At 40.1% G+C, this 26,155-nt stretch overlaps 1 protein-coding gene and 1 long non-coding RNA gene across 9 annotated transcripts in view; one reads left to right on the forward strand and one right to left on the reverse strand.

Moving 5' to 3' along the window:
• The first annotated feature begins 61 nt into the window (after positions 1-61).
• LOC145532630 (uncharacterized) lies at positions 62-26,086 on the forward strand. Of its 2 annotated transcripts, XR_014073443.1 has the most exons (6): positions 62-290; positions 1,567-1,720; positions 18,964-19,178; positions 20,976-21,155; positions 23,861-23,992; positions 25,930-26,086. It is a non-coding gene; the product is annotated as an uncharacterized LOC145532630 (long non-coding RNA). The 2 variants fall into 2 exon arrangements; XR_014073444.1 differs by lacking the exons at positions 62-290; positions 1,567-1,720 and adding an exon at positions 14,040-14,608.
• The window catches only part of RABGEF1 (RAB guanine nucleotide exchange factor 1), a 50,108-nt gene continuing 26,521 nt past the window's right edge, over positions 2,569-26,155 (reverse strand). For 3 of the 7 annotated variants that reach the window (XM_081558079.1, XM_081558078.1, XM_081558081.1), the window contains 6 exons: positions 21,688-21,854; positions 15,300-15,381; positions 14,170-14,302; positions 12,833-12,924; positions 7,599-7,855; positions 2,569-4,883 (listed from right to left, as the gene is read on the reverse strand). In XM_081558079.1, coding sequence (XP_081414205.1) covers positions 4,485-4,883; positions 7,599-7,855; positions 12,833-12,924; positions 14,170-14,302; positions 15,300-15,381; positions 21,688-21,854 — 1,130 coding nt within the window. In that variant the 3' untranslated portion in view covers positions 2,569-4,484. Of the gene's footprint in view, positions 4,884-7,598; positions 7,856-12,832; positions 12,925-14,169; positions 14,303-15,299; positions 15,382-21,687; positions 21,858-26,155 lie in introns of all 7 variants that reach the window. The other 4 variants (XM_081558076.1, XM_081558075.1, XM_081558077.1 and 1 more) reach the window with 2 other exon arrangements.

The following is a 26,155-nucleotide window of genomic DNA, read 5'->3' on the forward strand; positions in this document are numbered from 1 at the left end:
TTCCACCCCTAGAGGTGGCATTCTGTATTGGCAACCACTGAGAGGTTGCCTGGGAAACCCTGCTCAGAGACAGCTGTGTCACTTTTAAAACAAACTTCTCCCTTTAAGAGCTAATGTGTGCTAATACAATTCTGTCATGCAGTAGTTTGAAGTTTTTGTTATTACACTCTGAGAATATTTTTTTTTCTGTTTTCTGATGATAAAACTACCATGCTATTGTATAAAGTTAAGAAGACTAAGGAAATATCAAAAAGGAAAATTTAAACCATCTATAACCCCCACACACAATGGTAATTACTGATGAGATTTTTTTATTTTTTTCTTTTTCTCTAGCACTGCTTGGAATTTTAAAACAGATTTGGAACTATGCTTAATATTATGTGAAGATAGCTTTCTGGATAATTATTCTTTAATTGAAACATCCCCCTCTACAAAATTTAAACATTGAATTTTTAAACTTCTGTACTTAATGTTTTTATATAGTTTTTTTGTATTACTTTCTTGGGCTTCCCAGATGGCTCAGAGGGTAAAGAATCCACCTGCAGAACTCAAACTGGGGCTCTGTGACAACCTTAGACGGGTGGGATGGGGAGGGAAGGGGGAGGGAGGTTCAAGAGGAAGCGGACAAAAGTATACCTACGGCTGATTCATGTTGATGTTTGGCAGAAACCAACACAATACTATAAAGCAATTATCCTTCAATTTAAAAAATCAATTAAAAAGAAGAGAATCTGCCTGCAATGCAGAAGACACAGGAGACTTGGGTTCAATCCCTGGGTGGGGGGATCCTCTGGAGGAGGAAATGACAACACACTCCAGTATTCTCACCTGAAAATTCCCATGGACAGAGGAGACTGATTGGCTACAGTTCACAGGGTCGCAAAGAGTCGGACAAGATTGAGCAACTAATAAGCACAAGCACATTATTTTCTTACCATTGCTAATTATAGAAATAGGGTTACTGTGCCATTAAAGTAAAAAGATTTTTAAGGCTCTTGACACACAGCCCTGATTTGCTGTCTGGAAATGCTATAATTTGTGCTTTCATCAGTGAGGCTCATTTCTCTATACACTCATAAAGTGCTATATTTGCCATAAAATGTTCACCTTTGCCAATGTGACAAAAAAAACATTGTTATTGAATTCTTTTCTATTTCTTTGGTTACTAATGAGGTTGAGTATTTTTCATCTGGTGTCCATTTTTTAAAATTTATGATCACTTATTAACAAACTTTTATATATAATTGGCAGAGTGGTGAATGCCGTAGATCTGTTTCTGATCTCTCAAAGCACATCTCTTCATATTCCAAACTATGTAAGCAGGTGAAATGCCAAGAAAATCTAACATGTTGTGACGCTTTCTTAGTCACAAGAAATCACGAACACTTCAGGGAAAACAAAGAACATTCCCAGACAAATTGTTGTCCATTTTTAAGTCTAAATGGTGAATTGTTCATGTCCTTTGTTGTATTTTTAAATGTTCGAAGTTTTACAGTTCCTTATTTGAAAAAGTACTTTTTTTTTTAATATTTGTATTGATTTGTCTTTCTTCTGTTCTTCTCCCAGCTTTACGGTGTGTGCTCAGTTCCATCTGACTCTGCAGCCTTCCAGGCTCCCCTGTCCATGGCCTTCTCCAGGCAAGAACACTGGAGTGGGTTGCCATTTCCTTCTCCAGGGGATCCTCTCAGTCTAGGGATTGAACTCACATCTTCTTGCATTGGTAGGTGGATTCTATACCACTGTACCAACTGGGAAGCCCAACTTTATGGTAATATAATTGACATCTCATTGTGTAAGCTGTGCAACATTTTGACTTCGTGCAACATAAACATTGTGAAATGATTACCACAATATACTTAAGTAGCACATTCATCGCTTTACATAATGACTTTTCTCTTTTTGGTGAGAAATTTAACATCTACTGTCTCACCAACTTTACACAGTACTTACAAAAAATTTTTGTTTATTTAAAAAATATTTTCTTAAAACATTTACTTATTTGGCTGCACCAGATCTCAGTCACAGCACAGTACATGGGCTCTTCTATCCTCATTGCAGCATGCAGGATCTTTAGTTGCAGCATGCAAACTCTTAGTTGCGGTATGTGGGATCTAGTGCCCTGACCAGGGACTGAACCCAGGTCCCCTGCTTTGGGAGCAAAGGACTCACCAGCTGGGAAGTCCCTCTTGTTCTTGATTTTAATTAATTTAATGTGTTTCATTTTTAAGTATAATGACCGCTGTGGTTTAAAAGGGAAACCTTTATAACATGAGAATATTAATACTGTATATTTTCCTAAGATGAAGAACCAAAAATCAACCTATTGGGAAGAGGAATGGATTAGGAAACTTTATTAATAAGGACTTCTGTTCCAATCACATTTATAGTACATAAAATGTCAGTACTTTCTGGTTGAGAAAACAGAAACCCTGGCTATGATATTGATGCTGACTTAAAGAGAAACTGTAAGGGAAGAGTCCAAATAAGAAGAATTCAACCAATATGAGACATATAAAAAAAAAAAAATTCAACAATTTACACACAGGTAAGAAGTCAAAAGAAGACAGCTTTTTTTGGGAGGCTGATATGCACATTTTATTTAATAAACATAATGTACAATGACTAAAAGAACGGTATATTCCCAGGAGAAGTTAAGAGTGTGTATGTATATACCTGGATTAGCACCTAGAAAGTACATAGAAAAGAAAAAAAAAGGGAAAGCTCTCTACGAAGACCATCTGGGCCCAGGTTTCTATGAGTACCTTCTCCAGACACTTGATGGTAATATTCCAAATGAGCTTGGTGATCAGCTGACTCAGTTAACTGCTTCATGTCTGCAGTGCTTTAGGACACTAGATGTATCAACGTGATGGATTTTAGACGTTAAGTAAGGGGTAACAAGTTTTATACCCACCCTAGTTTTATTCCAAAACTACTGCACTACACGTCTGTGGTACACCATGAGGAAGATACTGGAAATGCAAAGAAAGCTTTCTTAACTGCTTGTGTGATGTGATCTTGTGCAAAAACGGTGCCCTGGGAATTATAATTTCCCAGGTACGCCAAGAGTCTGTAGACATCACTGATTGTGAGGAGAATCACGATGGTGTATTAGTTGTGAAAGGCTCCACCAGGATTAGACAAGGCTCCACGCTGCCAGGGGCTGGAAGGCCTCACTGAATGAGCTCTGAGTTCACATTTCACTGTACATTTGGTGCGATTTTCTTTGGTTACATATTAGCCACTAGGAGGAAAACGCCTTTGCTTTCACAAAACAGATCAGCAGTCCCTAACTGGGGGCACTTCTGTCCCCTGGGAGACATTTGGCAATGTCTGGAGATGATTTTTCACAACTGGGGTGCTGCTACTGGTGTCTAGTGGGTGTAGAGGCCAGGGACACCACTAAATACTCTACAATACATGAGGTGGCGCCCAAATAAAAATGTCCTCAGGCTCCAAATAGGACTGAGGTTGAGAAACCCTGAAAGAGGCTTTTGTGACATGTGACTGGGCTGTCCATAAAGTCACAAGTACACTATGGAAGCAGAGACGCCCCCCTCCCTTGCCTCTGCACTTTAAAGCTCAGAGAGATGGTCCATCAGCTCTCACCTGCAGAGACCTGTTCATTCCTGGCTTCTGACTCAGACCCAGGGCCGCCGCCCTCACCAGGGAACATGTGCTGAATGGAAGGAGGACAGAGGCGCTGGAAGCATGGTTCAGTCTCCAGTCGACTGTACTGACCGGTAACGTCTCATGACTGAAAATGTGACTCAACGGCGCCATGTTCTCTGACTGAACAGGACCTCAAAGTTACGGCTAACGCATTGTTAAAGCTGGAGCCAACGTCATTTTAGGGAGAGTATGTCTTAAGTATTTCTGCATTCATTTTAGTGGGGCAAACCAAATAAAACGGTGTTAAAAGGCAAATATTCAATATACTTCATTTCAAACCAAAAAAAAACGGAATTAACACATGAAATGCCATGCACAGCGGACACCACTCCTTTTTTTTTTTTTACATATTTACAACTTTACATATTTACTTAGCAATATATCTTCTATCTTTACAATTATAAAATTATGTCAAACTGTAGAACAGCAGTACCACATACATTTTTTGTAGCATTCATTTGTTTTCTCCTTTAAAAGGCAATTATTTAACCAAATCCAAAAACACAGTGAATGCCACAGAGGAAGCACATAGGAAAACCATGGAGAAAAAATAGATTTATAGACAAACTTTTCACACAAGCCTTAAATGAATCTATTTCAGTGACTCAATAAATAGTACTTTATTATTTACTAAGCCTCCCCTGACAGGAAAACAAAACAAAATGAACAAAACAATCCCCACAAACTGTACCTTTAAAAATGCTCTGATACTTCTAAGCAATTAAGTTATACTCTAGACCCCAATCAGTGGACTGCAGGAAGGGCTGGCTACTATTCCGGCTCAAATAAATACTATCCATGTTAAGTTTTCATCATCCTGCATAAACTTGAGGTTGTAACGGTGGAGGAAGTTTATCATTTTCAACATTTTCAGAGTCAATAGCTGCTACAGACTGATTTGAGGGTCTAATTTCAAGTGGGTATTTCTCAACAATGTCTTGAACCTCTTTTGCGATTCCATCCGTCCAATCTATGAGGTCTTTCTCAAGTTTCTTGGCTTCATTCATAATCCTTTCCTGTCGTTCATTCAATTGAGACAGGAGGTCCAAATTCTTATACATCTGCTTCACACCTAAGCAAGCATCAGGAGACCAACTCTCAGATTCCTGCTTCCTGGGAGAAGTCTGGCCAGACATGTATCGATCAAAATCTTCCTGACTTAAATTCAAAGACTGAGCATCTAATTTCTCAATGAAAGCCACGGCACAGCACTATAAAAAGAAGAGAATGTCATTTATTATAGTTATATAGGAGAGCTACAAACATTCAAAGAGAAGGTAAAAAAATCCTTTTATTACAAAGAATTTAAACAGAATCAAAACTTGACAAGATAATCTCATGACCTCCATGGCCTTCAGCTTCAAAAATTACCACGGCCATTCATGTTGTTTCCTTTATACTCCCATCTGCAATAATGCATTTCTTCCTTTAAAAAAAATGAAATCTAACTGCCAAATTCATTGAGCCAGAAAGTCAGTCCTCTCCTTGGGTGGTTCAAAGGTCCTAGGGTCTTGCACAGAATGAAATATTTGAAGAGGCACCTTTAGTATTCGCTCCACAATGGTTATCACAGAGCTTCCTGTATGCTTCCTTGAAGTCAGAGGTGCTCTGCTTCCCTGACACACTGCAGAGCAGAGGAATCACGGTGTGGCCTGGAGCTCCAGGGCCACGCCCCATGAGATCCTTCCCTCCGGAGGCCTTCCCAGCTCTGCAGACCCACCCAGCGCACGGGCTGCCACTGAGCATGTCCGCAGGTCCTTGTGTGCACACAGACCGCTGGTCCTCAGAGATACTTTAATGTCAAACAGTTAAAAGAATACACTTTGACACCAGGCAACCTGAGTGAAATGTTACCTCTGTCAACCTGACAGCCCAGAGCTGTGTGACCCTAGAAAAGTTACCTAAGCCCTCTGTGGTTCCCACGTTTGTAAAATGAGGGAAATACCACCCAGATATATTGTGAGAATTAAACAACGTAGCATGTGTCTCATGCTTAGCTCACAGGTCTGTAGTAAGCAATGAATAAATGGTAGCAATTATCAGTACAGAAATGCTGGGAGAAATGCTGAGTGACACAGACATCTTAGTTATACTGTCGTGATTAATTTTTTCTAGAAGGAGCACATACCATTTTCATACTTTTTTTTTTATAAAGTATTTTCATGAGAAAAACATGAAAAATATAACAGGAGAAAATAGGCAGCTCTCAGAATTTCTTTTGAGAAACTCGTTCATAGGATCTTACTCGTTCACAGGATTATTCATAAAAAAGCGAATCTCCTTAAAGAATATTTAGCAAGTCTTTTTCAACAGCCTCATCTGACAAGAACGTGCCTGTCTGACCCTTACCACCAGCTCACACGATGTGTGTGGAATCACTGCAGCCTATTTTCTGGAAAGAAGAGGCATCTAAGATGATTCTGATGTTCCTGGCCTAGGGGAGTAGATACACGGTACTGCCACTAATGGAAACAGTACATAAGGGAAAAGAAAGAAACATTTGATGGGAAAGTAGCCTCAGTTCTGAACAGATTAAATCTGAAGCACGATAAATTAGCTGGGAAGCTCAGAGCGAGGTCAAAAGAGGTGACCTGCAGGTCATCACTGTACAGGTGACCAGCAGTGCTAGGACCAGAGGAGATGGTCTAGGGAGAGAGATGCATGGAGGACAGAGCCCCCAGGAAGCGACACATTCAAGGGAACATGGAGGACACCAGGCCCGCAGAGAGCCCAGGGAGATGGAGTGGAATCGTGGACACTGAGGCACACGAGAAGTTCCAGAAGGAAGGAGTGACTGAGAGTGTTAAAGGAGTGAAGTGAAGCAGAGTTCCTAACGCATGTGGCAACTGGCCGATTTTTTACCTTTGCCACAGCGGTTTCACTGGGGCCGTGACTCTGAGTCTGGCAAGAAGAGGATGAAGAAAAAAGTGTGCACGCAGTGAAGGCTGTGGCTCAGGGGGCCAGGAAGAGCTGTGGAGTGCAGGTGACTCAAGGATCCCTCTTTTTAGAGCATTTACCAGAAATGCTTCCTTATGTAACCTGGCCTGCCCTCCCTACCTATTACCCTACACAGCTTCCAGCACAGGAAACAAAGAACATAAGGTGTCTTGAGGCTCAAATTCATGAATGTGACAATAAGTCTAGTCTAATGCAAACAAGAAGTCCAGCGGTCAGTAAAAGGAAGTATGTGGCCTCAGGTCGTAGATGTGCGTACCTCACAACTGCCCCGCCTAGTGTTAATTGAGTGAAGTGAGTGAAGTCGCTCAGTCGTGTCCGACTCTTTGCGACTACATGGACTGTAGCCTACCAGGCTCCTCCATCCATGGGATTTTCCAGGCAAGAGTACTGGAGTGGGTTGCCATTTCCTTCTCCAGGAGACCTTCCCCACCCAGGTATTGAACCCAGGTCTCCCGCATTGTAGGCAGACGCTTTACCGTCTGAGCCGCCAGAGAAGTCCTAGTGTTAATTAGTACTGTAAAAAAACTGAAAATCACTGCACATCCTCTATGCATCAGCATCTCAGTATTCAGTTTTAAGAGGGAATTTGTACAAACAAAACAAAAAATAAATATTAAGTCTTTTAATAAAGGAATCAGCCCAAGATCTGATTTATTCATGGTTGAAACAGCCAAGTAAATGAGCGGCTCTTATAGCCGGGACTCTCGGGAGCGAAAGCCAACAGCAGCAAAGACACTCAACGTGGCCATCATGTGTCCTGTAGGGGAACCACAGTGGCCAAGTCCTGGGAGGTGGTATGTGTGCCTGGCCTGGTCACATGTGCTCTGTGATACCAGGCAAACATCCTCAGCTATGTTGACTCCTCAACACAGCGTGAACGTGTCACAGGCCTGTGAGAGCCCTGTTACATCCTTAAAATGAATACCTTCTGGGTTCTTCTCCGCAACACCATCAAGTCAAGTCCTTACCAGATTGGTGAAATAGTAGCCATCCTCGCCCGTCATCAGTCGGCTTGGGTTGCAGAAGCGGGTGATGTACTGGATGTTGGACTGGAGGCGTGGGGGGTTGCCCTTCAGGACAATGTAGATGAGTGTGGGTAAGAAGTCGTCGGCTGAAGCCGGCTCATTCTTGGTGACCTTGATGGCATTGAAGATGTGCTTGCTGCATTTCGTGATGCAGGCTAACTTATCCCGGGGCACACGCTTCGAATCCATCTCAATGATGTCTACAAAAGAAGAGATGCTGCCTCTAGTGAGATGCTTACATCAAGGAGGCGTCGGAGTCAGCGTATGTCATCTCTCAAGTTACAGAAGTACCCTCGCTAACCCCTTCTCCACTAGCTCACTTAGTGTATGAGAAAGCCTGCAACAACTGTAGACACTAGCTCACACTTGGGCACATGTGCCCATCAGCCAGGCCCTACACTGCGTGCTCTACAAGCATACTCTCTCCATCCCAGGGTACGCATGTGCACTATTATTATTAAGGGAGCTGAGGTTCAGAGAGGGTCAATGATTTGCCCAAGATTATACAATAAAAAGGCTCATAGCAGGGATCTGAAGCCAAGCCTGTCTGAGTCTAAAGCACATTCTTTAAGTCATGATGTAAAATGCTTATGAGCTCCCCAGAGAAATAAGCAGAATTGTTTCACTGTTTTTGTTCCTCGTAAATAAATACATTGTAAAACTCAGTTCAGAAGGCCTCATTTGCATACAGCTTTTTAGAAATGTGGCTATTTTACAAGGCATCTTTGAGCTGGATAGCAAAGTGCAAGGAGCTGAAATCCATCACACAGAGGTCCACAGTGGCCAATCCTCACGGCCAATCTCCCACTAGCAACAAGTATCTAACAACAGCTTTATGACACTTATAACCTGCTGGGCAGCAGAGGGGATGAGTATAGGTATTATTTAATCTGATAAACAATACTTTATTTCTCTCAGAAGCACAATTATTTCACTGCCCTTCACTACCACTAAGTCCAACTAGTGGGCTCTTATAAGTTTACATTCTTTGTCACAAGGACTAGGAAGCAATGAGGAATGATCAAGTTTGAACTCCGCATTGTCAGAACCACACAAGAGAAGGGCAGGTGGGTGCCTCTGGACAGATACGTCTGCCTACAGTCTAGAATACCACGATAGAAAAGAGATGAAGTGGTTTAATTTGACACCAATTTCTTGCCATTAGCAGAAATAAAAGTTTCAGATTTAGGTGGTTTGGTGGTACATGCCAGATAGTTTTTTTCTGCTCTCAGCTCTCATCCCCGGGGTCAGCTACCTGGGGAAGTTCTCACAGGACCACCAGCCATGGAAGACTAACGTGTGGGAGACAGGAACACTGGACAGTGCTGAGACCTTATTTTAATTTACTAATACTTTTATCCCCCCTACTTACCTGTCTATTGTATGAATTGTATAATTTTTGCTTGTTTTATTGTTTAAATTTTTAATTCTGGGTTGTAATTACTGTTACTATGTCTCAGTCTATTTATTTTTCTTTTTCTATTTAAATACAACTTATTACCAAAAACATCTGGGGGAATATTTTAAACCATTTTCACCCTATTTATCCTTCTGCCTTTTACTGTTGGTTTACATTCTCCATTTCAAACTTTTAACCATGTTCCCATTAATCTTTACTTAAGGAAAACTTTTAAAATGAATTAAAAGTGAATTACAGGCACATATTTTATTTCACTTCACAGATACTGCATTTTTTTTTTTTTAACAGATTGAAGGTTTGTGACAACCTATGTTGAGCATCTCTCAGCACCATTTTTCCAACAGCATTTGCTTATTACTCTGTGTCTCTGTGTCACATTTTGGTATTTCTTGCATATTTCAAACCTTTTCATTATTATTATATCTGATATCATGATCCGAGATCTTTAATGTTACCATGGTAATTGCTTTGGCATTTTTAGCAATAAAGTCTTTTTAAAATACGGTATGCATATTGCTCTTTGACGCTTACTCCTTGGAAGGAAAGTTATGACCAACCTAGACAGCATATTAAAAAGCAGAGACATTACTTTGCCAACAAAGGTCCGTCTAGTCAAGGCTATGGTTTTTCCAGTGGTCATGTATGGATGTGAGAGTTGGACTATAAAGAAGGCTGAGCACCAAAGAATTGATGCTTTTGAACTGTGGTGTTGGAGAAGACTCTTGAGAGTCCCTTGGACTGCAAGGAGATCCAACCAGTCCATCCTAAAGGAGATCAGTCCTGGGTGTTCACTGGAAGGACTGATGTTGAAGCTGAAACTCCAATACTTTAGCCACCTGATGTGAAGAACTGACTCACTGCAAAAGACCCTGATGCTAGGAAAGACTGAGGGCAGGAGGAGAAGGGGACGACAGAGGATGAGATGGTCGGATGACATCACCGACTCAATGGACATGGGTTTGGGTGGACTCCAGGAGTTGATGATGGACAGGGAGGCCTGGCCTGCTGCGGTTCATGGGGTCAGAAAGAGTCGGACACGAGTGAGTGACTGAACTGAACTGATTGCTGTTTAGACATAATGTTACTGCACACTGAGACTACAGTACCATGTAAATATAACTTTTATCAGCACTGGGAAACCAAAACATCCGTGTGGCTCACTTTATGACGGTATTTGCTCTATTGCGGTGACTGGGAACCAAACCCGTAGAATCTGAGGCATGCTTGTATTTTCTATCCGGACGCATGTGTAGCTGCCCTGCCAAGGAGCAGGGCTAACAGTGTAAAAAGGAAGAGAAGAGAAGGAAAAGGAAGGAAAATAAAGGGGAAAACAAAACCCAAGGAACTTCTCCCACACTCTCCAGCTGGTAGTGAATCCCAGCCTTCCCCAGTATCTTTGAGTCTGAGAAAAGTTTCTTTTTGCTTTTGGACCACCCATCCCCAGGAGCAGTTCCATGATTTGCGCTGCCCTGAACTCTAAAACTAGAAGACGTGGAAAGAAAAGTAAACAACACAGGAAACTCAGACTGCGTCAGGTGTTCCTCTAGTAATGACCTCCCTTCCCGATCTGCCTGCTATGACTTACTTTTCAGAGTCCTTAGATACTGCTTTGGGTCTTCTGTTCAGGGCTTTTGAAAAAAGTGAAAGCATTAGTCGCTCAGTCATGCCCGACTCTTTGTGACCCCATGGACTGTAGTCTGCCCGGCTCCCTTGTCCATGGGATTCTCCAGGCAAAAATACTGGAGTGGATTGCCATTCCCTTCTCCAGGGGATCTTCCCAACCCAGGGATCGAACCTGGGTCTCCTGCATTGCAGGAAAATTCTTTACTGTCTGAGCCACCAGGGGCCAGGAGGAAAGATAGAGTTGAGGGTGGGAAATCTATCTTAGCAGAAGTCCAGACTTATCTTGAATGGGGTTTTGAAAGCAAAGTAGGCGGTACTCCCAGGTCAGTCAAACTGGGTGCTAGTGACATTTTGCCTGGGTGATTCTGCTGCAGGGACTGTCCTGCACACTGCAGGGTGTTTAGTAGCACTGGGGGGTTCTACCCACTAGACGACGGACGACAACTGAAGTGGCATGGGCCTCAGTGCAGTGTATTTATAAACACAAAGGACAGTCCTGATTAGAAGCACACAGTGATTTGGGGGAAGTTCACTGATTATCTCCACATTTAAGACTATTGTTAGAGACCGTCCTTTTGAAGGCTGACAAGTTTATAGAGTAGGAAGAAAGTGATCGTATCAACTCTGGTCCTCAGAGGCAGAATGTGCCAGCTCTTGGACTGGCAAGAAGAGGCGGCTAAGATGAGAGCATAAGAAGGCTTTTAAAATTTCGTGGCTATACTTTTACTATCAAAAGATCTCTTCAAACTTCATCTTAGATGCCAAGAGAGCAAAGTCCCACAGCTCAAATTCTGTTAACAAACTGCTGATATACTGACATCTTCTTTCTTATTTTTATTTTTCAGTAAACAATGGTTTGGCACTTATAGTTTCTGGTTTTATAAGGTCTGTCCTGTGGCTTTTCAGAAAAGAGTCCCCAACATAAATTCCTATGGAGTACTTTAAATGCAAACCAGTTGATCTTAAACTTACTAATAAGAGTCTTTGGGGAAAATGTAAGTACAAGTTTCAGGCTTCACTTTCAATCTCTTATGGATGTCCCCTAAGCAAAAGGCAGGGGTGGGGGCTGGGCCTTGACCCAAAACAGTCATTCATGGGACCCATGAGTAGCTTAGCAGAAAAGCTCTGAGCGACAAAGAGGACGGTATTTAGTGAGGACAATGAAACTCTACACAGGGAATTACAGAAAATAATCCATTTTATACCAAGAGCTGAAATGTCAAAAAGTACAAACAGAAGGAGAACCTGAGAAAGTAGAAGAATCATGTTAGCCAGAAGATAATTCAGTCATTGAAGGGGCCTTGGAGCTAAGTTTCTGTGATAGCCTCACCTCCTTTCCAACCCTGATAATATCTTGAGCAAATCCTCATTTCTTACTGTAACTCGAGTCTCTGGTTCTTATAACCAAAGGAGACTACTTAATGGCGCGCCTCCAACACTAACATCAGCTGACCCACTTTCCTTCCCAGTAGAATTTCCTTAAAATCTCTAAATTGGCAATCTCTTTCCAACTCTTCTCCTTAATTAAGGAGAAGTTGGGTAAGTTGGATGTCTTCTCCACCAGCTTTGTTCCAAAACTTTTGTGTTGCACTTCTGCTGGGTCATTCCTTGATTAAGAAACAGAAACCTTACTCGGTACTGGACCTGTCCAGAATGTCGGAGCCACATCGATTTAGGGCACTTTATTTACTTCTCCAACTAACCAGAAAAGAAATTCAAAGCACATCTCTGATTAACAACCAACTAGAGGCATCATTTTAATATATAATTCTAACTTGGGGATGACCATGCCTCACCAATTTCATCTCTCAAAATTATTTTGATACATAAATGCAACTGAGTTTTAAGAAATTTACCTAGTTGACTTTAGCTCAATGCTTAAGAAATAAGAAACAGTCATGGAAAATGAAGGGGGAGGGTGGTTTAGTTGCTGATCTGAAAATGCTTCAAATTCATAAACCTAACACTCTTAAATCACTTTTACCACATTCCAATGTAGCTTTGGCAATCTGCATTTTAGAAGTATTTTAGAAATACTATCTTTTTGCTCACTGAAATAAGTACAGATTTATAAAGCAAAATGCTAACTTCAAGGGGAAAACATCCAAATACAGAAGTTCTCAGTTTCACTAACCTGTAATTGCTTTCACCACCATATCAGACACTTCTGCAATTTCTTCATTAACAGGGACACAAAGCATCTGAGGTGTAACCCAGTGCAGGGCTCTACGGAGAGAGAGAGACAGTGAAAAAAAAGGGTTCAAGGATGGACTGTAATCATTTATCATGTTATTTCCTCAGTGATAGGAAAAGACGGGGCATCGCTGGCTCGTCAGGCAATCCCAGCCCCTGCACGTACTAGAAGCTCAGCTGATGTGCCGGGCAACTGGAATCCTATGATGAGGCTTCTCTTCTGAACTTATCACAAGAAAGGAGAAGACAATTTTTCCGGTTGAAATGAAATTATACTACATTGGAAAATCACTGGCTATTTGAGAATGAAGATCTGGGAAGAATCTGCTGCTCCCTGTCCTCACTGCCCACCTTTTAGGCTCTGCCCTCGACTTCTGAGGCACACCAGAGCCTGAGTCAGAGATCATCAGGCATGTGTCACTTCCGCCTGAACTGCTAAGATTTCTGGTCACGTGCTGATTCCACTCATGAAATTCTGCTGCCAACCCTCACCACATGCTTGACTAACGCTCTCACTCTGCACTTCAGTCTAAGGCCCACCAAGTTACTTCTGGCTTCATCCCTTATCTTCCCAAGATCAATTCCACACTTCCGATGAGACATTATCAAGTACAGAGCTTCCGATTACCAGCCCCGCTGTCTGGGAACCCCACTTGTGATCCGAGGCTCCCTCTCCTCCAGAAACACCTCTTCAGGCTCAGGCCTGGCCCTGTCCCCACATGTCGATGGCCTCTTTTCCCAGTGCTCTGCTACCACTGGAATGCACAGCACAGGGACTCACTCTACTGGCCATGGAAGAGTGGGTGCTTTGCACAGTGTTAGCAACCCAGGGCTAGTGGAAAGATGCAGCAGCAGGAATGGCTGAATCACCCCTGGGAATAACAAAGAAAGATGACACACACTGCCTTTATATGGATATTCACAGCTTCCTGCCTGACAAGATATTTAATGCAGTGAAATGAGAAAACAATGAAATTTCCTCTTGTTCCTTGGAAACTTTGGAGATCTGAACAGTCTCAAATACCAGGCATGGTTCTCATCTAAAGCTGCCTAGATTCAAACAGATGAGCAAGATGGATACCTGAGTCTTTTCCTCTTGTCAATTTACCACATTCCTTTTCTTTTTGACATCACAAAGGAGTTTATATGCTAAGGATGGCAGACACCTTAGCTGTTACTTGCACCCAAGGTCTGAAACTCAAAGGCCCTGTTTTCTCGGATGTGTTCTTCCAACAGGAGGTAGTAAATACAACAAGGAAAAGCTGAATAACCACCTACCTGATCCTCTTCTGAATAGCAAGATCTTTCTTCTCATCATCAGTAGTTTCTGGACAGAACACGTATTTATAGAGACGAGTCATGATGTACTTTTCAATCTGATCCATTATCTTCTCAACTCTTTCTGGAGGCACTGAAATATTCAAAAGGATATTTGAATGAAGGATGAACATTTGAAATGAAGAGTAATATTTTCATAGTACTTTCAATGTAGCAGAAAACTAATTTACCAGAAATACATTAAAAACACTCAAACAAAAGTATAAGATATTAAAAAATACTCTTTAAAAAAATTACCCCAACTTTTGCGGCTGCCTTTTACAGAATCCCTACTTCTAACTTAAGCTGTCTGGCAGGACCTAATAGGTGTACACTCTGCTTAATGAGAAGACCTTAGCATGGTGCTACATTAGAAAAGCTCTTGAAATTCCCAAGACTGGTAAGTGCTGGCAAGACTCACCCTTTCGCTTTTCAGAGGTCTACTATATGACCTTAGAGGTCACTCTGAAGTAAACAAATGGGGCAGATTTCTCACCAAGATGGCAATTCCAAGATGGGGGTTTTATTTAGAAGCCTCCTATTCCCAATGAAATTATTAAATATTGCTCAAGAAATTATCCAATTGCCTGATTATCTTGGAATGATACATGTGGTGGTATTCAAAGATACGGAGAAGGCAATGGCACCCCACTCCAGTACTCTTGCCTGGAAAATCCCATGGACAGAGGAGCCTGGTAGGCTGCAGTCCATGGGGTCGCTGGGAGTCGGACATGACTGAGCGACTTAACTTTCACTTTTCCCTTTCATGCACTGGAGAAGGAAATGGCAACCCACTCCAGTATTCTTGCCTGGAGAATCCCAGGGACGGCGGAGCCTGGTGGGCTGCTGTCTATGGGGTCGCACAGAGTCGGACACGACTGAAGCGACTTAGCAGCATTCAAAGATATTGCTAAGTATAAAACCAACTATCTGAATGTTAGTGGAGTAAGCTACAGAACAGAACAGGCAAACCAACAAAGACTTTGGAGAAAGACAGAAACTACTAAGGGAAACTATTAAGAAAAAACTACTCAGCAGGAGGCCTGTGCAACTACCAGCAGTCCCTCAGAGGCGGGCTAACAAAGAATTACCTTTTCCACGAGTCTGCATTCTTTCAGCCACATTCTGGTAAAAATCCTGAGTACACTCTGACTGCTCCTCAATGCTTAAGTCCTGAAACAAAGGGACAAAGAGGCTGCTAAGTAACTGAAAGACAGATCAGGAGGAAAGCTCTAAATTTTACAAAACTTACTTCTTGAACTAATCCCAAAAGTACTTATGAATTCAATTACTGCTACAGGGAAGAAACGCCTGTCCTTTAATATTATTTACCACATTCCATGACTTCTCATTTCTTTTTGCTGTATACACATATTCTTACATGGGTATAATGCATATTTTGATAATTTACACGTATATGTACATTCTGATTACCTAGTCTACTTAATCATTTGATGGCTTTCTAATATTCCATTATATTAGCCAATTTATTCAACCATCTTCTACCACTGTGTGCCATGGGTTCTTACCCTTTTTTCACTAATTATATATTGCAGCTATAAACAACTGTGTGAGAATAGTTTATTCTGGGTTATTTCTTTGTGATTCATTTACAAAAGTGGCATTAACTGCTTAAAAAATATGAACAACTTTACAGCTCTAAATACCTGTTGCTAGACACGATCCTCAGAAACTCCAAGTACATACATTAGCCATGTATGTGTGCTTATTTCTCCACAGCCCCTCCAACACCAGGCAATTTTTATTTGGGTTTTACTGATTTTACAGGTGTAACACATATATTAGTATTTATTCCCCACTTTCTTCCAAAGAATATTTGAAGTCTATATGAAAGATAAACCCAGTTCAGCACAATCTAGGAAAAAGACGAAACAAGACAAAACATGGAGAGAAACAGAAAGTAGAGCTGGAAAGATAACACTAAAATGTCTTCCTTGAAGATACAGAAGTTAGTAAAAAAAAGTCAGCCCATAAATGCGTCTGTCTAGCAATCATCAGTAAGATGAAAACAGTCACACAACTGAGTGTTCAAATGTAAAAGCAGTTTCTTAGGTGAAATTCTGACTCCAAAATCAAGAATTTCTCCAAGGGTTCTCATGAAGATGTCATCACAGGAGGGCATGGATATGGCACAAGACAAATTCCATAGAACTGCTTCTCACAGACTACCTCTGCACGGGCCAGTGACGTGGGTCAATAAAGCCCCAATGAAGCACACAGTCCCTGACACTCTGGCTGATTCAGAAGAGACGGCCTGGGGTGAGGGATAGCGAGCAAACCTTGCCTACCTGCCTTCACAACGTCTCATCCATCCTTCCCTGGTTTGGGTTCTCATTACCTCTCCCCTGGATTCAGCTGCTCTTCCCACTTTTGATCTTTCTCTTTTCAACTGATCATCTTAGATCACGATCTGGTCCCCATGTACCCTGCTAGGTTCCCTATTTTTGAGAATCTGCATTTAGCTTTCCCGCCTCTCTAACAATGTAAAATTATTCTCTGTCCAGATTACTTCTGCTCCTCTCCAATCCTCCAGAAGCTGCCCAGGGAAGTCCCACAGGGTCTCATTCAAGGCTCAGTCCCCATCTTGCCTCCTCTGAGATTTCCCCTCCATTCCCTTGGTCAAAATAACCTTGCAGGCCTCACAGCACTCAACAGCGCTCTGTCATACCTTAACTGTTGCACTCCTTAACTGCCTGGATGTTTAATACCATTAAACATTTTTCCTGATTATTAAGAACAATTTTCAACAGTTTCAATTTTAGCTCCTCTCCACAGATGCAATAAGTATCTTAATCTGCTTTCTTCTAAGGTTTTTCATTCTTAGCTCTTTTATTCGGTGGGCATATAAGGTTCATATCAAACACAGACCTTAAATATTCTGCACACAAACTTCCCTGTCTTCAGCAGCAATTAGTAAAAAGCAATCCTATTCCCCCTTGTTTTTCTAATTCTCATATAATTTGCTTCTGAGAAACTGAATTTATTTCTGGAATCCCTGGTTTATTTCACCATTCTCTCTCTCTTTTCCTTCTATATATGAAAATCATATCTAGTTGTGGTAACTTTCATTTTAGTATATTCTGAAGTGTCTGCTACATGTAGAAACTTCCCCTCCCAAACTCCTGCTACCTTCTTTTACTAGAATAAACACTGTAACATTGTAATTGAATATTTTAAGTGTTCATACTGACCTGAAAGGTATTTGTAAATTTATCTTTTTGTTTTCCTCAGCTAGATCCAAGATATCTGTACTTCCTCAGCTAAATCCAAGATAAAATCCAGAAACAGTCTTTTAATTCTTTGAATAAACCTCTTTCTGTATTAGATTAAGTTATCATTTAATATTTAATCTTTTTATTGCCATTATTGTTAAAAATTGCTCTTTTTAAAAAGTCTGCTAGGCTCTCTAGCTTTTTATCTCTGGCATCTTATACTGTATAACTGAATTTTGTGGATTTATCTCACCATGCTGCTAAATTTATCTCTACTGGTATTCTGTTTTCTCTCAGATTTTCTGGTAAGATTATTTTCCCCCAATTTCCAGAAAATTATATTTCTATTCATTCTGAAAACATTTATTACATGGCTAATAGAATTCCAGCCACTATACCAGGCAATAACATAAAAAATAATAACATTCTCATAGGGCATTCAGATTGAACAGGAAGACTGAATGCAAATAATTCAGTACTTTCTGCAATGGATTATCTCCTTAGGTAGCTTAGAGGAAGAGAGACAATAAACTAATTTATAATATATAACATGGCTAACTTTCATTCGCATCAAATCTTAACAGTAAGAACACATTTCATTCTTAAGACTATTACCAGTACTCACTCCTCACTAGAAACTATGGCCTCCTTTTAAAGGCCTGAATGTCCTGTTTTGTAGGTGGCAATGGATCACCTAATTCCTCCCCCAGCTCCACACAATCATTGTAATTTTGTTACAGTTCAGAAAACTCCATTTTCTATTTCTATTCCACAGATTTACACTTTAGCACAGTGTTTATTTTGCAATGTGAACTAACTCTCCTGCCACTGTTTTCTTATCCTGCTTTAGATTCTTCAGAGGACTTACTGCAGCTGTATATTATAAATTAGTTTATTGCCTATCTCCTGCACTAACATGTCAGTTCCCTGAGGGTACTGTTTACTGTCGCATCCTTGGAGGCTACAACAGAGCCAGGCATAGAAAGAAAGAATGTAAGGGGACATGCCTATGGCTGATTCATGCTGATATAAGGCAGAAACCAACACAATTTTGTAGAGCAGTTATTCTCCAATTAAAAATAAATAAATTTTTTAAAAAAGAATGCAAGTGGCCATTTATTACTACCCTTTATACTATTGTAAAGACACAGGGAAACAGTTCTATGTTGATCTCTCCTATTTCTGCACATCTTGTGAGACGACACTGTGGCCTTTGTTGTGCACCCTTTCCCAGGATAGCTGTATAGCGGACAGGCCATGGAAATAGGGGTAGGGCCCCACTCAAGTGAAACGGGTAGGCTGTTCACTAATATAATAAGGTTTCTCTCTGGAGCAAAAGTCAGGCAGGCTCACAGCCCTAGAAAAGATCCTGTTCTTTAGCCTAACTCACTGCCTGTACAGGGATTACCTGGTCCTCTCTGCATGCCTGTGGGAATTGATATGTAGGGAACCGGTACAAATGTCGATATACTCTGGCCACTGCTAATGCTGTCATAAACTGGCTTTTTTTTTTCTGACCCAGGAAGCTTGTGTCTTCTGCCAGTATTCATGGAATTATGAAAGTGAAAGCATTAGTTGCTCAGTCGCGTTCAACTCTTTGCGACCCCATTGACTGCAGCCCTCCAGGCTCTTCTATTCATGGAATTCTGCAAGCAAGAATACTGCAGAGGATAGCCATTCCCTTCTCCAGGGGATCTTCCCGACCCAGGGATCAAACATGGGTCTCCTGCATTACAGGTGGATTCTTTACCATCTGGGCCACCAGGGAAGCCATGAAACTACGGGAGGCTAACTTTTAACTTGCAAGTAGATTACATCTCAGATCCTTCAAAGTTCTTCCCAGAGGAGCTAAGTGACATAATAGCATGTTTGTGCTGGTAAATTCTTTTAGGTTTTACAAAATTACAAAAGGTTTTTCATAATTTTCTAAGAAAAAACACAGTCTAGCAGTGTAAATTAAGCATTCTTTAACCAATCCCTGGGATAGTCTTTTCTATAATGTTTGTGTAAAGCCATTTTATTTTTTTTCCTAAAAAAAAAAATTGTCTGGCTGAAGTCTTTTCTCCACCCCTAGCTTTCAAAATCTTTGACTATTTCCTTAATTACGTTTTGTGTATTTTATCTTTAGAAACTAGATTTCCATGACCTATTTTCTAGATTAAGTTTCTTTTGCACTACAGTTAACTGTTTGATCAATTTAGGTTTTAACTTAACTTTTAATGTTCATATTTTTTGTATTACTAGTCTCTGCTGCCTTCAGTAATTTTTTTTTCCAGGAAGCTAAACATATTAGGGCTTTACACCTTCTAAATACATGTTTAATTTTAAGTTTTAAAGTATGTCGCCAAGCATGTAGTCCTCAGATTTTAAGACAGTCCACTTTATGAGGCAATATACCCTGTGGCCATTAAGCTAGTTGATTTTTGTCAAATTCAATTACTGGCAAAATGAAGGTGGTAAGAACTACCAAGGTATGTGAGTTTACTTCATCGCTCTAAGGAAAAGCCAGTAGTAGTCAGTCATTTTTAGGAGCTGCTGCTGCTGCTGCTAAGTCGCTTCAGTCGTGTCCGACTCTGTGCGACCCCATAGACGGCAGCCTACCAGGCTCCGCCATCCCTGGGATTCTCCAGGCAAGAATACTGGAGTGGGTTGCCATTTCCTTCTCCAGTGCATGAAAGGGAAAAGGGAAAGTGAAGTCGCTCAGTCGTGTCTGACTCTTAGCGACCCCATGGACTGCAGCCTACCAGGCTCCTCCATCCATGGGATTTTCCAGGCAAGAGTACTGGAGTGGGGTGCCATTGCCTTCTCCGTTTTAGGAGCTAGATAGTTACTAATGACAAACTACTCAAATGTGCTTTTCACAAACATTACCATGTAATTTTTCAGCAAGAGAAATTTTTAAACTTTTGCCTTTGCTTCAGTGAATGAAATGTGTAATAGTTAAGTGTTCCAGTAACTCACATTCTGAGACACAGAAGGGACAGCGCAGTTGGTACAGCCAGGTAGCCAAATTCTGCCGAATTCCCAAAGATGTTACATTCATTTAAAACACTCTGAGGGCACCAGAGTTTGAGCAAATACAATGTTATTCATGACATTCCAGGGGCCCGGTCGTGTCCTGTCAGTGGCTTCTGCAAGTACCTGACATTACTAACATGTAGTCTTAAAAATCAATGAACAGAGGCCTGAATTAGAGTTCATTAATGCAACTGTACATTTAGCCATTGGTTACCTGAGTTTTCCAACAAGGTTTAGGAAAAGATCAAAAGTATTCACAGATGAGTAAAGTGAACCAGGCTTTTCAAGCAGTATAGCAGCTAGTTTTTAAAAAAGTCTCTTTAAGCATTACTTTGTAATACTTCAGTGTGTGGGAATTATGCTGGTGACGAATGAAATTTTAGCCTAAAGAGGTACATTTTGGGGATGAGGAAGTATTTTTAAAAACTCTCAGTGCAGATATAAAGTATTTCCTGATAAAGATAAAATGGCTGAAAAAAATTTTAATGCAATTCTGAAAATAATTAATTTTTCTAGACTTGACCTGTATGTGGAAAAAAGGTTGCTCGTCACTAGCATACTCTAGGACTGGAGAAAATAGGAATGAAGAGGAAAAAGGTGTGGGCAAGAGTGGTTCACTGCTGAAACTATGGGTTAGAAATTACAGGTTAAAGACACACATGGAGAGGACACATGCTGTTATCCAAGTGACCCTGGGTAAGTCACTCATCCTCTCTGGCTCTCAACTTCCCTACCTGTACAATAAACAGACAGATGTTGCTAAGGTCCTTTTCAATGTCTAAATTTTAGCTTTTGCTTCTCTACCTGAGCAAAGACAGGAAAATTAAAAATCAAAATATAAAACCAAACCAAAAAAAAAAAAAAATCCTAAATGATTATCCTCGGTCTAATGATTATTACTTAAGAGTTCAAGGTCTACTATGGTCCTCTTGGCAGCTTACTATTTACAAGGTGACAAGTTAGGAAGGCTTATTTACTAAAGGACACAGTACAAGTGGCTTTGATGCCAGACTTTCCACATGAAGATGATCCAAATACCATTGAGTTGCAGTGGAAAAGTATTAGCCTCAGAGTCATGTTTAACTTGGTTCAGTGACATTTCTCAGGTAAGTGACAACATTTCTGGATCTTTATTTCCTCAGTTAGAAAATGACAAAGTTTCACTAGATTATCTCTAAGACCTTTCCTAAAACCAAAACTCTACATTTCTAGGTGGTTCTCAACCTACCCTTTTGTAAGGCATTGCTTCCAAAAACAGCTTGGTCTGCTTATAGATTTCTTGGCCTGTCTTGTGGAAGGTCTTGAGAAATTCTATGAACTCTTTAGACACTCTATCCGTTTCAATGCTGGTTTGCCGGTTTATGGAAGGACTGGGAGCTTTTGCTTCCTGAATTTCTGCTGGGAAAATTAAACATAGTAAGTTTCATTACACAGAAGATCCATGTATGGAATTACTTTAAGTATCTAACTTAAGATTATTTAAATTATGCTAAATCAAAGTTAAACTTGAATTTAAGTTATTTTATGTTTAAATATTTGGAGTCTCCTTGTTTGTTTGTTTAATCGCTAAGTTGTGTCTGACTCTTTTGCAACCCCATGAACTGTAGCCCACCAGGCTCCTCTGTCCCTGGGATTTCCCAGGCAAGTATACTGGAGTGGGTTGCCATTTCCTTCTCCAGGGGATCTTCCCAACCCAGTAATCAAACCCATCTCTGCATTGCAGGCGGATTCTTTACCCCTGAGCCACCAGGGAAGCTCATGCACCTAGTAACACAGCTTTAAAACACATGAAACATAAACTAAAGAGAAGAAATTTAAAAATCCATAATTTTCATTAGGAGAGTTCAATGCTCCTCTCTTGGTAATCAATATTATAGGTAATACAAAAAAGTCAGTAAGGACAGAATACCTGAACAATGCTATCAGACAACTTGAATTAACTGATATTTATAGAACATTCCACCCAACAAAAACAGAATATACATGCAATCTGACAAACTAACAGTGGTAATAGTTTACATACAGCAAATGTTTATTATGTGCTAAGTACTTTTCTGATGCTTTGTTGTATAATCCTCACAACTCTATAAGCTAAGGCTTGAGAACATTAATTAACTTGAATGATGCTGCAGCTATTTAAGTGGTACAAGCTGGAATCTGAACCCAGGACTCTGTGCCTTAACTCTGCAGCCTGAGCTCTTTACTGTGCAGTATCTGCCTCAGCATGTCCGAGTGGACTGAGGACTCTTTCCAGGGAACACCATGCCCTGAGACTTTGAGGATCTATAAGCCAGCCAAGGGCAGAGAAACTCTAACCAATCTCTTTCATTGCCTTATTTGTGCACACTCTCTCTCCTCAACAAATACTATTCTCCAAAGACAGATGATTTTGATTTTTTAAAAATACTCTTTCAAAATGCTAATGAAAGTAAAGATACTTTGTATGATACTATAATGGTAAATACATATCATTATACATTTGTCCAAATCAATTGAATGTACAATGCCAAGAATGAATCCTTATGTAAACTACATACTTCTGAAAATCATGTGTCAACATAGGTTCAGCAACTGTAACACAAATGGACCACTCTGGTGGGGGATGTTGATACTGGAGGAGACTGTGCATGTGTGGAGGCATGGCACATATGGGAAATCTCTGTATCATCCTTTCAATTTTATGTGAACCTAAAATTACTTTAAAAAAACTTAAAAGAAAAAAAAGATGAACTGCATTCACTAGTTATGAATTAGCATGTGCATGCATGCTAAGTCACTTCAGTTGTGTCCAACCCTTCATGACCCCATGGATCATAGCTCACCAGACTCCTCTGTCCATGAAATTCTCCCAAAGAATCCCTTTCTACCCATTATCTAGATTCACAAAATTTTAACATTTTGCTCCATGTCTGTGTGCATTTTTTAAAAATTTTTTTCAGAGTAGATGGTATGTATCATGCTCTTTATCCCTTAGTTTGAGTATTTCTTAGCAACAAGGATATTCTGTTGCTATAGTTACTGAAAAATCAGCATTTTTTTTTTTTTAAACAGGATCAAATTGAGGGTCACACATTTATTTAGTGGTCATACAGTCTCCTCTAACCTGGAAATGTGTCTTTGTTTTTCATGACACTGACAATGTTGAAGAATATGAGCCAGTTATTTTTACTGAATGTACCTCTATTTGGGTTTCTCTACTGTTTCCTCATGACTAGATGTCAAGTTATAAATTTTCAGCTTAAATATTACACAACTGATGTTGTGTTCTTCTCAAATTATCATATCTAGAGGCACAGAATGTCCATTTCCCACATTGTAATATAGCTATCATTTCTCTATTTGTAATCAGTAAATAAGTTGTGGGAGTTAACCTGAATCACCATTCACAACTTGTTCCTCAGGAAACTCCCTCCTCTCACCCCAGATCCAGCATCCACCGGTGAAACTTGTCTGAACCAGTTCCTACCAAGATGACTATAAAATGGTGATTTTCTGTCTCCATCACTCCTATATTTGTTAGTCAACACTCTATGGTAAGCAAGAGTTTTCTTCCCTTCTTTATTTATTTTATTAGTTGGATGGACTAATGGATTATTGTTTTATTCATCTGCAGTCTATTTATTGTCTTTGTTTTGATACCCAAATTTGGTCAGTGGGAACCCATTCAAGCTGACCTCTGGGTGTTTGACATGTCCCCAACATTTCTGAGGGGCCCTCCTTTCCCAGCTCCAGTTCCAGAATCAGTCATTTCTCCAAGGAACCCGAATTCACTTCAATGTAGGAGAGTATTTAGAATCTAAGGTCTGAGTAGAAAGATTGGCATCTTAATTCTAAAAAAAGACAGCCTTCCTTAATCCCTCCTTAGAGCATTACTTTTAGATTATTTGTAAAAGATGAACACAAGATTCTACTCAGGTGACATCTATTTGAGTTCTAAAGAAAAAGAGCATTTTAGAATGTATGAGCAAGTATTTCAACTTGGCTGACCCACTGTGATTTACTCTAAACTACAGCTCACTCAACCCCGCTTTGGAGATTAAAAAACTGAAAGTAAATTCTCTGAGTCTTTACAGTCAAGCTGTTCCATTAATCTTCTCTGAAGACACAGCCAACTCTAACAGGAAGTTAAAATATTTTTCAAATCCCTTAGAAGGTTATTTGTGTTCTATGTACCACCAACTTGCCCTGGCTTAAGAGCTTTCTTTCGTACCATCAATAGAAGCAAGTAAAATATCGAGAGCAAGGACATCTTGTATTAACAAAGTAAAATAAAGAACACAGAACATAAAAGGCCTATTGTAGTCTAGACTCAATAAGTGAAAACTGCATTTAGTATAAGCTAACTTCATCCACACGCAAAGGCCAAAAAAATAATCACCCTGAAATGCAGAGTTCATTTGACAGAGTTACATAAGCAATCTGTGAAACAAAGATCCAATAGCATCCTCTTTTCTAATACACACACATCAATTTTTTCCCCAACACTCTGAGGTCTTTCTCACCACATGCTTTCTACAGACAGAAAACAGCTAAAGATCAAAAAATTTTTTTTAAAAATTAAAAAAGTTCAGAACTATTCCATGTGAAAGTTTTTAAGATTAAAAATCACTTGAAATTTTTCTTTTAAAGTACAAATCTTCTTTCCATAATACAGTGTATACTGTACAGGAGCTCCTAGGACATGATTTTTAGAAGTGTCAAGTATAGTCATGAATGTGTGTGACTATTATGTACTTATCTATCTACATTGATACAGACACAGATATAGTTATAGGTGAACACATTCATATTTGAGGTCAAGGGATATAAGGGGAAAAAGCTTAACCAGGACTTAGGAGACCTGAGCTCTAATATAGCAACTCATTATATGACCTTGGGTAAATTAGTTCACCTTATGGGCTTTCATACTGTCATCTGTAAAATGTGACAAATTAGAGCTGATGATTTTATAATTCTTTACTATTTCACTTGTTGTCATATATCATTTCACCAGACATCTATAAATGCATAAGGTTAATCAGACTTCCCCAAAGCAGGAAACAGAATGCAAACTAAACAGGAATGAACGGCTTTGATCAAAACCTCTGAGCTCCTTACCAGCAGAGATTATTCTATCAAAAAACGACATGCATTTTAAAATAGCTAACACGTATTGGAGACTTACTATGTGTGTCAGGTACTGCGCTAAAACTCTGTACACACATCAGCTCATTTACTCCTCAAGACATGCCAATGATAGGTATTACTATCCCTCAGAAGAGACAGGGCTTAAAGAGATTAGCCTGCATAAGGTCACACAGCTAGCAAACTGCAAAGCTGAGACTCAAACCAGGGTGACTACAAAGTATACACTTTTAATCACCCTACCACATTACCTCCTCATAAACAAATCATGAGCCAAATACATTCTTATCAAACACAGTTAATCTGTTAATGGGTATTGATTATTCCCCTTGTTACTGCTGTATAGAAAACTGCTGACGGAGGGCCAAGCAAGAACAATTCCAAATGGATCATGTGAACGAAAAGATGGCTTAAAGGTTTGCCTTTATTAAAGAGAAGTGCTGTATTTTTGGATAAACAATCATTCCTTTTAATAAACAAAAAACAACAGTCATTAAATTAAATCCAAAAGATCAGCAAAGATCTTTAGGTGTGATACTATTATTTCTCTTCCTGCAGGCAGACCAAAAACC

The sequence above is a fragment of the Giraffa tippelskirchi genome, chromosome 13 (genome assembly GCF_054371585.1).
Source record: "Giraffa tippelskirchi isolate mGirTip1 chromosome 13, T2T-mGirTip1v1.2.pri, whole genome shotgun sequence".
Classification (NCBI taxonomy): domain Eukaryota; kingdom Metazoa; phylum Chordata; class Mammalia; order Artiodactyla; family Giraffidae; genus Giraffa; species Giraffa tippelskirchi.